Below are 17099 nucleotides of genomic sequence, written 5' to 3'. Positions count from 1 at the left end.
GAGAAAAGCCTCAGGTCACAGACCTGTTCTTTAGGAAAGATTCCTGGGGAATAGAGCCCTCCTGAGACCTCTGTCGGCACAGGCTGTCTCTTTTTGAGTGCTGCAGGGAATACAGGTGCTGGCTGGTGAAACAGCCCCTTGAGGGAGGATGCAAATCAAATGTGATGAAATAGAACGGCAACGGTTTAGTCATGCAGCCTACTATGATCAAACAGCATCTTCCCAAGGTATGAATCATGCTACGGGTTCTGTTCCAGCACAGCAAGACTGGGTTACTAGAGCAGCGTGTGAGAGAGCGGGCTGCCAGTATCACTTTTATTTATCTGAATCTCACCGTCAGCCATGTGTGTTTGGAACAGTGGCATTTGTTCAGTTTTTCCTGGTGACGTCTTCAGTGGCTTCCACTGACTTAAATTTGCATCACCCTTATACCTTTATGTAGGCTTGACAAACTCTTCCTGGTTGTGCATCACCTGGCCATGCATTACCCACTGACACTTGACACTGAGTGTCATTTTATTCCAAGCCCTCCATTTTTTATCCTGCTTGGAGACTAATGACACAACCTTGCATACTGCCAGTCTTCATGGCTGAAATAGGAGTTCTGCTAGTGTTTTTCTGCATCTGGACACAGCAGATCCTTTCTGGACTTGTAGCTGATCTTACATTATGAAATTCATCCCCTCATCTCTGTGCTGAGATTACAGTCAAATCGTTCATACTGAGCTTCTCCAGAAAGCAAATTTTAGCAGAACTACCCACATGTTTTGAAAGCAAGTCATTGATACAGCATCAAGGAAAGGAATGGCCCAAAATTGTTTAGGAAAAGCAAGCAGTTAAGAAAGAATGGGTAAGGAATCCAACTTTTTCTGTTTCCATCATTCAGCTGTTGTGGAGTACCTTGATCAAAGGAACAGAGATAGATTGCTACAGTGAGAGCTTCCATTAACAGACAGGCTGGTCCTTGCCATTTTTCTGGCTCAGAAATGCAGATATGTGGTTTTAGCAGGACTGTAAGTCTGATATAAAAGATGACATATTTATAACTCATATAAGGGTTGTAAACACAACCTTCATTAACCTGTGCCATTCCAAAGTACAGATACCTTTCACATCTTACAGTATTTTCAAAATTGTGCTTTGACCTGATGAAGGCCAAAATATTATTTAGTTGTAACTAGAGGCTCAGAACAGTAAGCAAAATAAATTGCAAGGTGCCTTCTATTTTCTTTTCTTTCTCTAGATAAAAAGAAAAAAAAAGAAGCAGGGCCATCAGCTAAGTAGAAATTTGTGTTTGTATGATATGATATAAATGCAATTATGATTTCTTGCAGGGTTGGACTCTCAGTCTTTGCATTACAATAATTAAATGCATTCCTTGCTTGTTGAGCCATCGCACTGAGTGCAAAACCTACTGCAATTGTTTTCACACCATAAATATCAGGAGACTCCATTTAAGAGAAAATATGCTGCTGTGAAGGCTGTAGATAGTATCTTTCAAAACTAATCATTTCATATAGACTAGAAACCCCATTTTATAGGGTCTGAAAAATCAAATACATAGAAGCATTCATTACTTAGTTTATATATATTTCTATACATAAAAAAGTATATGTGTATGTATATATATATATACTTTATTTTTTTAAGTTTAATGGCTGATTCTGAGCAATTCCCATGTATTTAATGTACTGAACCCAAAGCCAAATATGTGTAACTGCATCTTTCTGCTACACAATCATTCTTACTGGCTGCCATGACTACCGACTAAATGTCAAAATGCAAAAGACAATGAAAGGAGACAGTCTGGAAAATCCAATTTACTTCTGGGTTCTGAATGGAATTTAAATTTTGTGGGACATGCCAAAATAAGAATGTCTCATCAGTCTGAATAAAGGCATTTTCTTTAAAAAGTTTGCTTTCTGTACACAATTGCAAATGACACATGTAAGTAGATTACTTACAAAGGAAGAATTCCAATCCTTGCAATAATACAATGGGACACACATTATAATGGTGTTAATTAACAATAGTATCTTAAATTTGAATGCCTGAACAAAACAAGCTCCTAGTAAGTAACTTCTCAGTTTTCATATAAAAACCTGTTTGATATTGGAGTTTGCCTGCCGACATAACTCATAATTGTGGAAGATTTTGCTTTAAACCCAAGGAGGTGTGATAATGGAAACTGTGTTATTCTGATGCTTTATGTTGTAAGGCTTAATTCCCCTTTTTTATAACAAAGACTATAGAGATGAAAATGTTTTTATGCAATTTTAAGTCTACTCAGTGGGGTATATGTGAGAGCAAGGGGCTGTATTTAATTATGAGATATTACAAAGGACTATATTTCTGGGTTTAGAGAAATGTAATCCCTAATTTAAGATAGTCTCCTTATTTAGGAAGCCTATCAAAGGCATGTTTATCTTTGGAGGAATCCTTTGATTCAAAAATAATGTCTTCAGGTTTTGAAGGACTTTGAAAGCACTGCAGAGAGTAAGAAAAAATGACAGCAACTCCCTCATCAGCCATGTCGATACAAAGCAGATTCTGTAAAACTCATCTTTTCACTTGGTGGTATTCTGCTAACAAGTGGGCAGCAGGATGACTACAAGAAGTATCTTTTGGCAGGTCACCAAATCTAGAAACTGGGGCTAGTGTGAAAATCTATTTTTACAGCATTGAAAGACATAGGATAATTTTCTGTTAGTCTTCTCCACAGTCCAAAAAAAGTACAAATGCCCAAGTGAGGTTTTGGATGATGGGTTCCCAAACCCATTACTGTCAGTGCTCAAGGATGAATAAGAACCAAAATAGGAATGGATACTGGAGAAGTGACTGTTTTAAAAAAATAAATAAATTTGCAGAAGTAAGTTCAGCATGTGTAGGTTGGCTCCAAAAGCCTCACAAGGAAGAGTTTGGGTTTGGGGTGGGTTTTTTTTTTTTTGCTATTTCTTCAATGTTTCTTTTAAATGGTCCAGGTTTGGAAGACAGAGAAAGGAAGCAGAGGTGTGCATGAATCAGCAGGAGGGGTTGGGTTCACAATCGATGGAAGGTGTTTGGTGCTGTGGAGCTGCACCTGAGGTACTGCATTCAGTCTTGGGTCCCCCAGTTTAAGAGGGACATGGAGGAGCAGATGAAGGTCCAGTGGAGGGCTATCAGGAAGGTGAGGGATTATTGCGCAAAGAGGTGGCTTAAGGGACAACATATCAGGTACTCAAGATTAATGAAATGACAGAATCAAACCCTTCTGGATGACATGCATCTGACACTCTGTGGCTTTCAGATCTTTCTATGTGATCTTTACCTAAACAATCTATGCAGTTCTTACTACCAATTATCAGATTTATACATCTACTATCATATCCTGCAATGACTTTATGCATATATGCAAACATTTGATTGCCTCCATAACAAAAATAATGACACCTCTCAACAGCATATTGCTAAAATCTATCATGGTTGGGCATAGATTATAAATATTATTGAGTATGCTAACCAGAAGATGTATAAAATTAGCAAGAAAAATAAAGGAAGATAAAGAATGACAGCCTCTTCTTGGAAACCATGCTGATGGCGCCAAGAAATTAGTAAATTATTCAGAATTGATTAAATTGGCGGAGAGGGAACATTTGCTGGTGGGATACTTTTATTACAATTGATGCTACAATAAAACTAAAACAAGAACCACTGATCGCAGCGAAGTGACCTGTGTTTTAAGTAGCTTTGCTCAGATTTGCATAATAGAAGCACTTTGATTTTTGAAGACATAAAATTAATGCATAAATGTCTACCCTGTAACAATTTATATGGACTTTCAGGAATGTGACTGCTCCCAATTAAGTCTTTCATGACCCACCTCTCTTTTTCATCTTTCTCTTCTCCTTCCCTCTTTTTTACTGTTTTTCAATTTAGTGGTATTTTTTCTATCCCAAAATATTACTGAATATGTCTAGAGTACATTTGCCCTGGCAGTCTATCTCTCTCTTTGCAGCTGTCTCTGTCTGTGCCTATTTTTTCTGCAATACTGGCCTCCACTTAGAAGAAAATCTTGATGAATTCAGAGATGCTGCTCTGCTACTAAATTAACCACATGAGGAGCTGATCCCTGCAGAGATGCTCCACTGATTGTTGGTGTAAGGGTGTTTGTCTCATTTAGAATTAAAAAAAATGATCTTGCAATAGCGAGATTTTCAGGGCACTGTGCACCAGCATCAAAAATCTGTCATGGCAATGGCAAATCAGAAATTCTTTGTTGTTCAGCCTGTCCTTTATAACAGACTTATCAAACTTCCAGAACTGGATTGTCCATCGGATTTTTAATATGTTCTAAAAGTAGCAGGAGTTAGATATACCCAAATATCAATTTGTTACAGCCTATTCTGTCTCTTTCATTATATGATCAAGTTCTTTTTCCAGTATAAAAAAAAAGTTCATTTTTCTGCATAATTAAATTCTCCTTTTTTTTTTAGTGTAGCTGGCTCTCACATGATTTTTTAAAATAATAAAGAAGATATTTCCTTCTAAGTTGATGCTTTGGGAGATTTAAAGGGGGAAAACCAGGTTCATCAGATGTAAATCAACATGAGTCTATCACACCCATAGTTCCACTGGTTTAGGATCTAATTCTAGCAAGATGAGTGTTCCTGGCCTTTGCACATCTTAACCATTTACACGGGAAACCACAGCCAGCCATTGCTATTTCCCATCTTGTGCTGCTTTGTTTCTTCTACTGCGTTAGAAAATACGTCCTTCCACTGAACACCACATTGTTACACTTCAGTTTGGTCTACAGTTTTCTTGGCTGCCTCTTGATGAATTTTGGAGAAGCTTTTAACTAAAAACATTTCACTATTTCTGTGAAGATGACTAGGGAAAAATACATGCATGTGGTAAACTAAACGAGTGGTTATTGCACTTCTTTGAAAGGTTCTAGTGCTTTGTGCTAGGGAATCATTCTTCACTTGAAGAATCTGTCCAGGCCTGGCCATGGAATAAGTCAGTGAAATACTGGATTTCAGCCTTCAGCCGTGTCTGAAATACACAAATCCAAGCTTTACAGCCAGTTTCTCTTAAGCCACTTTGTGCTGGATTCTGATTCCATGTGGGCTGACAGTGATGCTGTGGACCAGAGGAGCACTGGAAACGAGAAAAAAAACTATCCTGTGGTCTCAATTCCTCCCCTTCTGGCCTCAGAGAAGTGTGAAGGATTACAAGAATGAAGCAGTTGTGTGAAGAGATGAGAGATGAATCTGCGTTGTGGAAGTAATTGCCAAGAGCAGACAAATTAAAAAAAAAAAAAAAAAAAAAAGGAAAGCCAAGCAGGTAAAGTCAGTCAGGGAATAGATGATCCAAACTGGGGTCCATCTCATATAATACTCTGTTTCCACCATACTTTTTCTTAATTTTGTTTTAATCTTGGAAATTCTATTTGTATAACTACATAGAAATGTACTAAATATAATTTTGCAACCTTCATATTGTAGATTACCTGCTCGCTTATCTAAATGCCTTGATTTTGCTGCATGGGTTCAATATTTGTTCCTATTGCAATTTTTTACCCTTGACAGACCCGTGCACATCTTTGTGCACAAACCAGGATGCCAGCAGACATGAGACCTCTTGAACAGCACTGGCAAACTGTGCAAACTGGTAATTAGAATTTTGCAGAGGACTTGAAAATACCTCTATCATGTTTAATACTGTTTTTCAGGCCCCTCACAACAAGGGGATTTACACTGTTAATCAAATGCAGTATGATTCTCTAAGTAAGGTATTTCTCTTAATGTTTCACTGCGAAAAAAGTGAATGCACTTCAAAATGGAGTAACTTGAATCATCAATGCAATTTAAGATAAATATCTTCCTGTTACTTTTCTTAAGAAGTCATTATTGATATTTTACCTGGAAAATGATGATATTTAGACTTAGAACATCGTTTCCCAGCAAGAAGGTATTTGCCTTGAGAACATTATTGTTGACAAATATTAAACACTTAGGTTTTTAAATCAGGAATCAGGGCTTCATTCCTACCTACAGCATATAATATTGAAAGCTCTCTAACTTCAGTCTGGAGAGCATCAAAAAATATCTGAGCACATAGAAAAGATATTATCTTAGAAATAGCTTTTTGTATTACATCTACATAATACATTTAATAAACACCAGTACCTGGAGACAAAGAAGGTATATTCAAGTGATATAAATATGACTTGAGTGACAAGTGAGTGAGCCCTTTCCTTTCACATGAATAAAGTAAGCAAAAAATATATTAAAGGAGTTAACAGACTAATAAAATGGGTTACAGAAGTGAATTTCACTTCCAAAAATGTCTTTGAAAAATTATGGAGATGGATTCATGCATTTAAGATTTCCTAGGTACATGCAACATTTCTTACAGCTCCATTCAGGTAACTGGATGATTTGCAGTGCAAAAATAGTAGTAAACCAAAAAATGTAGATTTTGCTACACTTCCATGTAGCAGTGTCGCTAAAAATAAATTAGTGCATCTTTGACATGTCTGTGGTCTCCACAGTCTTTTGAAAAAGAAAAAAGAATACCCATGATAATATTATCACTCCAGGGAGCTCTGCCAATGAAATGGCATCAAGAGTTATCCTAGTGGAAACCAGAGGAAGAAGTTGAACATGTATTTTATCAGAAATCTTAGTTCAAAAGGACAATTTGTGCTTTCAATAATTTTGAAAGCATCAAAAATAGCATCAAGATGAAAAATTACAGCTACTTAGTGACTAGTGAATATATTTAAATGTAAAAGCCTTAAGCATTAAAAGGCACTTCATCTACCTTCAGGTAGAGTGTACCTTAGCTTAGGGTAAATTCTCAGTTTGTAGAACCCTATGCCAGTCAGTAGTATAAAATACACATATCATTATTTTTTCTTTACCTGAGAAGCTCCCTAAGGATTATAAAAAAGTCCCTCAATAGCACAGAATGTCAATACAGCTTTAGTAGGTAAGTTGCTCTGTTTCCTAATCTGATCAGTATGGATTCTGGCAACTTCTGTAACATCAGAGCATGGTTACATATTTCCATGCAGTATGGAACATAACCTCACATCCCAGCTCTGAGGTAAGTACCCAAGATTATCCCTGTCTTAATGCAGAGAAAGTCAGGTCATAAAATGATTAACCTACAAATCCAATAAAGGAACTAGGAGCCTAAAATGATGCTTAAGAAAACTCAGGTTTCTAAATCGAAAACTTGGATCCTAGAAATTCCTGCACAGATGAGGAGAGGTCATGAGAATATAGAAAAACACAATTTGTGCTCTTCAAATTGGTGTGCACTGAAGGGTGCTAGACTTTGGACAAGCAAGGATGCCTCAGACTTGAAATGTTTAATCCACTAACATTGGGAATTGCGTGTTCTTCCAGCTCACAGTCAGTCTTCTGAAGAAATCTGTGTACCCTGTTTCCTGGAAGGATTCTTCATAAACAGAGGAGCAGCCACAGTTTTCTTTTAAAATGCAGCTGAGGAGAAACACTGCTGGCTGTCTTACTCCTGCCCTTTGGAACAACTGCCTACAGTGACATCTTTCACTGGGAAATGCCAGAGCTGGGGTCAAACTCTCAGAATGAGGAAATTCAAGCCAAAGGGTCCTAACCACCACCCAAAGAAACTCATGCTGTGTTTTCTGCTCCCACAACTGTTTCTATTTTGCCATATCATGCAAAATCTAGCGATGCTCCTGGGGTCCCCAGTTCCTAAGGGTAGGTCATCCTCCCTTCTCTGTGCACTCTTTTCCCCTCTCTAGCATGATATTTTTCCCATGGGAGAGTGGAAAGAAGACACAGCTCGGTGGTCTGGTGGTCTGTGGGGAGGGAGGACACACAGGGACAAGGGCCACAACATTCCAGCACCACACCTGGAGACCAACCACCAGCTGTTTGGCTCAGGGGCAGGAGTGCACACATTACCACCTCTTCTTCTCCAGCCACCACAATGGAAGAGACAAAACCAGGGCTTCTCTGTGGCTGTGGGTGAAGTGCCCAAGGGACAGCTGAAGTCTCACCATTCCTCTCTGCATTTTCCTCTGGGTCACTGAATTAGGAGTACATTCACTCTGGGCAGACCTTGACCACAGGCAGAGGTGCTGACCTCTCCCTGCATGCTGTGGAGGTACAGTCATGCTTGTATCTCACCACAGGTGCTTTAGAGTTTACTAACCCTATCCTCAGCCACCTCTCTAAACTAAATTACCTGCTTGGGCAAAATTGGTGAAAAACTCGTAACGATCCTGTTTTGTGATTGTGTGTGTGAAGGATCACAACCTCTCCACACAATAACTGCTACAACAGTGACAGCTTTTGTGTATTGGAATGAATGGATAAATCGTAATTTATTTATGAACTGCTTGGATTTGACACCTATACCTTAAAAAGATTAACATTTCTAAATATATTCTTCAAAGCCTAATGTTTTCTGCAGATGCTGCGCACCAGTTTAACCCCACATCCTGGCAAAAATAGCTTAAATTCACTTCATTGGTTAAATTATGTATTAGCAGACAGGAAAAAGAAAAACATAAGTGGAAGAGAAAATGAAATAATTTCAGATCAGCTTTGTATGCTGGTATTTCTCAGACACATGATGTCGTAAGTATTCAGTTCCCAGGAGCCAGCATTTCTGCATCAGTCCATTTTTTTTTTATGACTCAGGATGCAGGTCCATGTGGATTGAGGTCTCCAAAGGAATTTTTGTCTGTTTTTGAAAACGTTTGCTGAGCAACTAGAGGAATAGGTACTTTCTGCACTGCTGTCATGGGCACACAGCACCTTGCAGGACTGAGATACCTGTCCCAGGTAGAATTGCTGGCTGATTCACTGTGGGGACCCACGCTTCCAAGTGGGATCAAAAGTACTTTTAAACCCAATGAAAATCAACAACACCTCAGACTGTATCCACAGAAAAGTGTGAGGGAAGAATTGTGAATAGCAGCCATTCCCCCAAATCAGCTGCCAGTTTCTGTGTCCCCATAGGCTAAAGACCAGCTGATTGTGCTGAGGCCAGTGGCTGTACTCCATTGGCTCCAGTGAGGCAAGACTCATTTGCAAAGTTGGTTCATCTGTCATCCATTTTATGGATAAATGCTGAAGAAGACATGTTCTCTACAAGGCACCCGAGGATGGCAACAGTTTTTGTTTATAAAGGTGACTTTATGGAGAACAGACAGCAGATTTTTTGAAGGTAGTTACTGCAGAGGTAAGCAAGCACTGCTGCTTCATGATACAACATTTGCTCCTCCTCTTGGGCAGAACTACTGAGAGTGCTAGGATAAAGGCTTTTGAAGACTGATAACCTAAGCTGAAAGGCAAACTTACACTCCCTCTCACCAGCCTGTGAGAAGGCTTGCTGGAGGACTTCACTTCCAGTGGTGGTGTTGCCCACTGGTCACAGGGCCAGATGCCACCCTCAGTCCCTTATGTTCAGCTTTTTTGCTGTACTACCTTTAGCAAAGCTTTTAGTGAGTTAATTTTCCAACTATATCAATTATGTGGTGTGACACCATTTTTGGATGCCTGCATTAGGACTCCTAAGGCTTGTTATTTTTCAGGAGTGCTGAGCATCTCTTTGTTTCTTTTGTTTGTGAACTAATAAGGTAGTTAAATTAGACCTACATGAAAATGCTGCACAGGTCAAGTATTGCCCAGACCAATCTGTCATGGGAACCTTCTGCTCCCTGTGTTTTACATTACAAAGTAATGCTGACTTCTCACTGCCAGCAATAGGGAGAATCAGTTAATATTGTATAGTCTTTGAAGGCTAAAACACTATCTAAATATACTGCTGGATATGAGTGCCCCATCTCTCCTTTGTCATGTTGTTTTGGTTTTTTTCAGATTAATGCTATTAATTTGAAAATGGAGAATTATTTTCTAACGAAATTAATACAAATGTCACCTGAGATAAATCTAACCGTAAGGGTAGATTACACAGTATATATTATAAAAAAAATAGGTGTGCAAAAGCTGATCTGGAGAAATGTACTATTGTAGTACAAATACCAATTCAAAAAAAGAAAAAAATTCCAGGCTTAAATAATCAATTAAAGAAAATCCAAATTCTCAAAATCAGTGTGAATTAATCACAGGAATACATTATTAAACAGGGAAGTTTTTAGTCTAACTAGAACTTATATTGGGACAAAGAGGTGATGGTAATGGAGGTGGAGGTGAGAGAACATTTTGGAAGTGTTCAAGATGCTGAATTTTATTTTTATTTCCTCAGTATGTTATGGGATATCTTCCATAAGAAAATGGAACAGATGACATTCCATCCTCCTGCCTGTACACCTCACAGGGTAAGTAAGAACTGCTATGAGGCAATATAATTCCTTAGCCATATGGACTGTTTTTAAAATTATTCCTGCCTTAATAGCAGGAAGAGTAATCCAGTCTTTCAAAATCAGGAAAAGAATGTGAATAGGTGTTAACCTCGGTTCTTTAGCAAATTTTACTTACCAACATTTTTATATTAGCTCAGTAATAAAAGTTCTCAGAAAAAAAATAAACTAACGGAAATGTTATCACTTCAGTTTGTTTCCTTATCATATCAAAATGATATCAGGAAAAGGTTTTTTCACCCATTGGGTGTTTGGGCACTGGAACAGGTGCTCCAGGGCAGTGGTCACAGCACCAAGCCTGACAGAGTTCAGTAAGTGTTTGGACAATACTCTCAGGCACATGGTGTGACTCTTGGGGATGTTCTGTGCAGGGCCAGGAGTTGGACTCAATGATCCTTGTGGGTCCCTTCGAACTCAGCACAGTCTGTGATTTCTTCTCCTAGTGAAAGAATTTGGAATAGTTGTATCTCAGTCAAATCACATTTCTGCTAACATTATGATACAATAAATTTGTTTCGGATTCTTGCCTATGTCCATTCTTCTCTTAAAGTAATTTCCTATTTACAGATATGTAATTTTCTGACAGTTGGAAATAATTCAGAGCTGATGTGTGTTCATTTATTTATAAAAGGGGAAGGTTAAAACCTTCAGCTAAAAACTGAAGACTGTGGAAAGAAGTGTGCTCAGTCCAAATTCAGCCTGGCATTTAGCCATATGTTCTTTAACTTGATGCTTGTCATTGCCATTAATATTCAGATAGCCACTCATGAGCAATTGCTGATGATCAAACAATTGTTTAAGTGTAGTGGCAGATCAGAAGAATTCTTACCCCTTTGCAGTAAAAAAAGCCTACTTACTAAAATAATTGAACCAGTTAACAACCATACACTTATTTATGACTTCATACGAATGTTACACACCAGATAAAACAATAATGTAGTACTCAGTTAATAGAAAAACTTAGCAGTGGCCTTGTATCCATCAAGCTAAGTATCGAGGTCTGAGCTTGTAACTGAAATGCAAATGACAAAGTAGAAGAGCAACTCTGAAGCACTTTTACAATGGTTTAATCCATTTTACTGAGATATGTGAAAGAGGGAGCATGGGCCTGCCTGAATTCCTGTATCCTCATAATCCTTACAGTGTTCCTGACTATCTCAAAAGGAGTTGACATTAAAATAGCTCTTTAATACACTATTAACACATACCCCATGTATTTCTGTTAAACAACTTCTTATAAAATAAATTGGAACCATAATTGGGACTGAGATCTTCTGTATGATGGTTATCTGAAGATGTTCAAATAATAAATATTCCTTAAATAAAACACCACAATGAAACAATGACATAATGGTTTCAAACACTTTTTTAGTTCCAGGGGCATCACAGACTGCTTCACCCTCACATTGCCATCCATGGACCTTACACTAAGTAAGTTTATCAAACCAGGTATGTGGCCTGATTGGTCTGTAGTGACCCTACCTGCAAAGGCACTGATTTATGTAACACACATCCAATTTGCTTGGGAGCTTAAGGTATGAAGGAGTCCCTGTATCCAATACAAAATTCATGTGGAAGATGGTGTCAGGGGAAGGATGAAGTTTAAAAGCCCCCATAATTTCTGTACAGTCGTGTTACATGGAATTTCAAAAAAGACACACTCAAAAAAAAAAACAACCCAACTAAACAAAGATGGTTGTGTGACATGCATCATTCATATACTATGTAAACTAAACAGAAAGGAAAATCTCAGGGGCATTCAGAGCGTAATGATCTCCAGAACTTCTTGCAGCTGTTGAAATTCCTATGTAAGTAAAAGAACCTTTCCTTGAAAACCTTTTATTTTACACAGTCTCACAGAAAATGAGGCTTAATTTTGCTTTCTGTGGCAGAATACAAACACAGGCTTGTTCAAGATATTTAGCATCTGCCTACCCTGAGTTATGTGAACAGTTCTGTCCAAAGCCAGTAGGACTATTCTCATGCTCAGACACCTGATTAAGTGCCTTGCTGGACCAGGGCCAGAAATATAATAGTGGGCTGGGTTAAGCTGATTAGAAATGTTTTGCTGGCTCCAGTGGTAGCAGGACCTAGCCTTTATTGCTACTTTGCAAAATATGGTGCTCAACAGGGGAAAAAATCGGCACTCTGTAGTTCTTTCAGTGTTCTACTGGGTAAAGTTTGAGCATAGAACAAATGTAGCTCACTTAGCCCTAGCTGGAAATTACTGAGAATGCATCTAGTTTTCCAGATGAAAATAAAATTTGTTGCCTTGTAGTAACTCTTGAAATAAGGTGGTTTATTCTAATAGCTGCTTAGATCCAAATTTTGTCTATTAATAACTATAACAAGGAAGATACAGTTTAAAGAAATTATGAGAATACTTTAAGCTTTGTCAGTTTAAAGATGGAAGATGCTTTTAATAAAGTAACTTTAATTTTTTAATTGAATGTTGTTGTAATTAGTATTTTTTGAAACTTGATCTAGGTAGCTACACAGCCTTTTATTGCTGGTATAGGTGGCTCATTAACCAGGGATTAACAGACAAACCGGCGTCACACAGTCCCTCCGTCTCTGGGTACATCTAATGATTCCTGGCATCACTCCTGCTGCAGAAATCTTTATACTTGTGTGCTGCGAGATCATTAACACCAGGCTGAAGAGCCCTTCCTTCCCTTGCGACAGAATTCCTAACAGGCCTTCTGCAGGGATAAGTCCCCGACCGACTACAAATTATCAATACTGATTACAGGATTGCTGCAGTGGGGAGGGGACGGCGTGCTCGGCACTGCAGGGCTGGCCAGGCTCCCACAGCCCTCACTTCCCTCCTCTATTTGCATCTACAGCTGTCTCATTCCTTGTTCCCAAGGGTGCCACAGCCAGGCTAGAATGCTTTCAATCCACACCAATTGTTCCTTGGGAGCGGAACATCAGCAGTCAGATAAATGCATTGGTGTAATGCATCGGTTTCAGCTGGTGCCAGGAGGGTTTGGTGTAACTTCGTGCAATGTGATCAAGAGTGGTAACAAGAACCTGCACAAATGGAAATTTGAACGGGATTTGCTTCTTGGGGAGGACAGTTAATTGTGTTGGGAGTGCTTCAACCTTATTTGTGGGACCTGCGTGTGCACGACAGTAATGGTGAATGATTGTGAAAACTTGAATTTGAATGCGTCAAACGCAGGTCCAGCCTCATTCCTCTTCAAAAAACCAAAAAACCAACAAAAACCAACCCCAAGGAGCGTTAGGGTCTGCACGCTTTCAGCAGCCCGACCCCACGACTGTTCTCCCTCTCCTTCTTCCACACCCTCACTGGGATTTTTTCACCCACCCTCCCCAGCAGCCTCCCTCGAACAAAGGGGCCAGTGCCGGGCTACCGCCCTCCGCTCCTGCCAGGAGCAGCAGGACCAACAGGGACGCGACGGGACGGGCTCCCCAAGACCCGGGAGTCCCCCGGGGCCGGGCTGGCGGGGAGGGCGGAGGAGCCGCGCCCCGCCCGGCCGCTCCCGGGCCCGGCGGGGTGGGCTGGGGGCGGCGCGCCGCGGCGGCAGGGCGCGGCTCCTGCGGGGGAGGGGGAGATGCTCTCCCTGCCGCTGGAAAACGCAAGGTAACAACAGCCCCGGCAGCTGCCCCCCGGGAGAGAGAGCGGGGCGGGCACTGCTAGCGCACACCAGCTCTCCGTGATGCAGTGACCTACTTCAGCCGGCCCCCCGGCCCCCCCGGCAGACTGCAGGTGCGGGCAGCGCCGGGGCAACGCCGAGCGCAGGCTCCTTCTCGCCCCCTCCCGCAGCCCCGTGCCGTGCCGTGCCGTGCCGTGCCGGGCTGGGCTGGGCGCGGCCGGCCGCAGTGCGCGCCTGGCAGGGTCCGCCCCGCCGCAGCCCCCCCCGCCCGGCACCGCGGAGCCCCCGCCGGCCCGGCCGGCCCCGCCCGCAGCCCCCCGAGCCGCGCCGTGCCCCTTTCGGGCGGCGGTGCCTCTCCCCGGTGCCTCTTTTCTTCTCCCCACGCGGTTTCAGAGGCAGAGGGGAGCGCTGACTCCAGCCGGCGGGGACGGGTGGAGGCACACTGACAACAGGGATAACTTTACCGTTCGTTTTTGTTTTAATTTTCTTTCTTTCTTTTATAGGTATATATCTATACACACACACACATCTATATATAAAAATATATCTATATAATATATATCTATATATAAAAATATCTATTCATCTTTAAAATAATGAAAACCATTTCAAAATTATGCCGTGCTCATGTGCCGACCTCACCCACCGGTATATAATTAATCCGATCTCTGGTTACGATGCTAAAACAGCCCCGCGTCCCACCCACCCTGCTTTTTTTCCTCTGATCAATTAAATTAAAAATATGTTCAGTGTTCTCGATTTTTTTTTTTCCCTAAACTTTTGGGATAGCGAGAAGAACACATAGTGTAGGTAGCAGACCTAGGAGAGAGCGGTCGTAGTACTGGCTGAAGGAAAAGAGAGGCGTTTTCTTACCCATTGCTGTTTTAGCCATGCTGGGATCTGCAGCTCTCAGAGGCGGTGAAGGCAAAGGGGTCCAGCTACAGCAGTGGAGAGAGAGAGAGAGAAGACTGAATAAGGCACTGAGTCAGCAGAGTGGGGCTGTGCAAGAGAAGGAGCAAGAGGCAGGAGCCCATGAATAATTATCACTCCTCTACCCAAGCAGATTGGCTCGAGAGGTCCCCTGACATGACTCCTGCAGAGCCAGAATCTCCGGGCATTAAATATTGATCCACCAATGGTGCTGGAGTACAAAGTGCCAGAATGCAGTTTGAAATGGAAATCAGTCCTTGGATGCTTCTCCCCCCTCGGTCTGGCGTTAATAGTACATTCCATGTCAAATGTTTTATGTCTTACATGAAAAAAGCCTATTGGTGTTGAAGGCTCTGCTGTTGCTACCTGTAAAACATGCACAAACTCATTTTAATGTATTTCATTCCAAAGATACAACAAGAAGAGGGACCATTGCAAGGGATTTCCTAGACCATTTCAGTAAAACAGCTGTTCAGATTATTTTTGCCTCCTGCAAGGGTACACAGATATCCTATACAATTGTTTTATACTGAATATTTCTGTATTTTAATACCTGTTTTAGTGTCCCCAGACCTAACCTTGGTCTTGCAGAACTTTTCTTAACCTTGGGAAACGGCACCTGGACCTGCTTACGCTCTCAAAGGGCTCTGGAAATCCCAGACCAGGATAAATTTGGACAGAAGTCAGTAAATACTTCCCTGATGCACTATGGTAAGAGCCACTGGGAAGATGACAGCTTGATTTCCTTGATAAAGTGTGAAGAATGAGATCTGATGTGGGCATTACATGAAAAGGGATGGACACGTTCTAAGGATTCCCTACACTAATTTCAAGGATTCTCTATCCCTGGCAAGAGGAAAGCCAGTGCCATAACTGGCAGCCACTAAACAAATGTGGTGGAGGTTAACTGAACTCCTTGCTAGAAACATGGCAGTGATGGGACCTGTTTGTACACCTCCTAGGCCTGGAAGCAGTTGCTGGCCTAGAGGAGCCAAGACCTTGGCACAAAGAGAAGGATGCTCCACCTTTACCTTCTCATCTTTACACTGTCCAGCTGGAGCTCATTTTCCTCTTCCAGGGGATAACCAGCCTTATTGTTAAGAGCTTTCAGGGATAACAGACTCCCACACTGCTTGCAGACAGCCAGGGCACAGGGCTTGCAATTTGGAGGACACTACTTATAGATCTGTTTCATGGTGCGTGTATGGGTGGGTGGGAAAAGCAGGGTATTGGCACCATTGTTCTTCCTTGTGTGGGGCTGTTTGCAGCTGCACAGGCCACGCTGTGTGCCATCACTAACTGCGATGGTCTCACTCTGTGTGTGCTTCCCTAGAACAGGTGACCCACGATTATGCTTCTCAAGCTTCCTTGAAGTCAGTGAAGAGCATCTTTGAGTGAAGCATCACCATGAGCATGAGCATGAGGCTAGCTTTCTCTTTTGAGACACTAATGACGATTTCTGAATTGCAGAAACTAGGTTTTTTTCTTTAAATGAGAATAGTAAAGTCTAGAAGTGCGTCTGGGGAGAGAAACATCCCCGTGCACAGACACCAGCATGTGAGCTGAGGCGGGGCAGACGCCGTGATGGCTCCCTGCCGAGGCACAGGCAGAGGGGATGAGACCAGGTATCGGGATGCAGGGCCGGTCCACCTTCCTGAGAGGCTCTGCCCGCGCGGAAAGCGGGACGGCCCCGGGACCCGGCGGCGTTCTAGGGTGTTTCACTTCTGGGCCCTTGGTTCTGTGGGGCGTTGGGTGAGCAGGGGACAGGATTGTGCCTGGATGTCCGTCAGAGGAGCTTATTCCCGAGAGGAAATGGTGAGCAACGACGCAGTGCCGCGCATACAAGGGCGGCGTCGCCCCAGCCGCGGGCGCCCGCAGGCCCCATCCCGGGCAGGGGTGGTCCGTCCCCGGGCGGGGCGGGCCGAGGGTACCCGGGCGCTCTCCGTGGTGCTGGAGGCGGCGGCGCTCCCGGGGCAGCTGCAGCCCGACCGGGCGGGTGGGTGGGATGGGGGACGGGCAGGCAAGGAGGGGCCGGAAGGGAGTCGGACGCGGGGCGGGAGACAAGCAGGGCGGCAGGGAGGGGCGAGGAGGGGGCCGGCAGGGATAGGTGCGGCTGACCCCGGCACCCGCGGAGCGGGTGAGGGTCTCGGTGCCGGCCCCGCCCGGTTCCGCCGCTCCCTGTC

At 42.4% G+C, this 17099-nt stretch overlaps 1 protein-coding gene across 1 annotated transcript in view; it reads right to left on the bottom strand.

The window, feature by feature from the left end:
- The window catches only part of STMN2 (stathmin 2), a 38269-nt gene extending 23209 nt beyond the window's left edge, over positions 1-15060 (bottom strand). Inside the window, exons 1-2 of the mRNA XM_032128080.1 lie at positions 15042-15060; positions 14860-14924 (exon numbers count right to left, since the gene is read on the bottom strand). Coding sequence (XP_031983971.1) covers positions 14860-14878 — 19 coding nt within the window. The 5' untranslated portion in view covers positions 14879-14924; positions 15042-15060. The remainder of the gene's footprint in view (positions 1-14859; positions 14925-15041) is intronic.
- Between the last annotated feature and the right edge of the window lie 2039 nt (positions 15061-17099).

This window comes from Corvus moneduloides, chromosome 1 (genome assembly GCF_009650955.1).
Source record: "Corvus moneduloides isolate bCorMon1 chromosome 1, bCorMon1.pri, whole genome shotgun sequence".
Lineage (NCBI taxonomy): Eukaryota > Metazoa > Chordata > Aves > Passeriformes > Corvidae > Corvus > Corvus moneduloides.
Note: the sequence above shows the minus strand (reverse complement) of the source record. Positions and strands in the feature narration are given on the sequence as shown.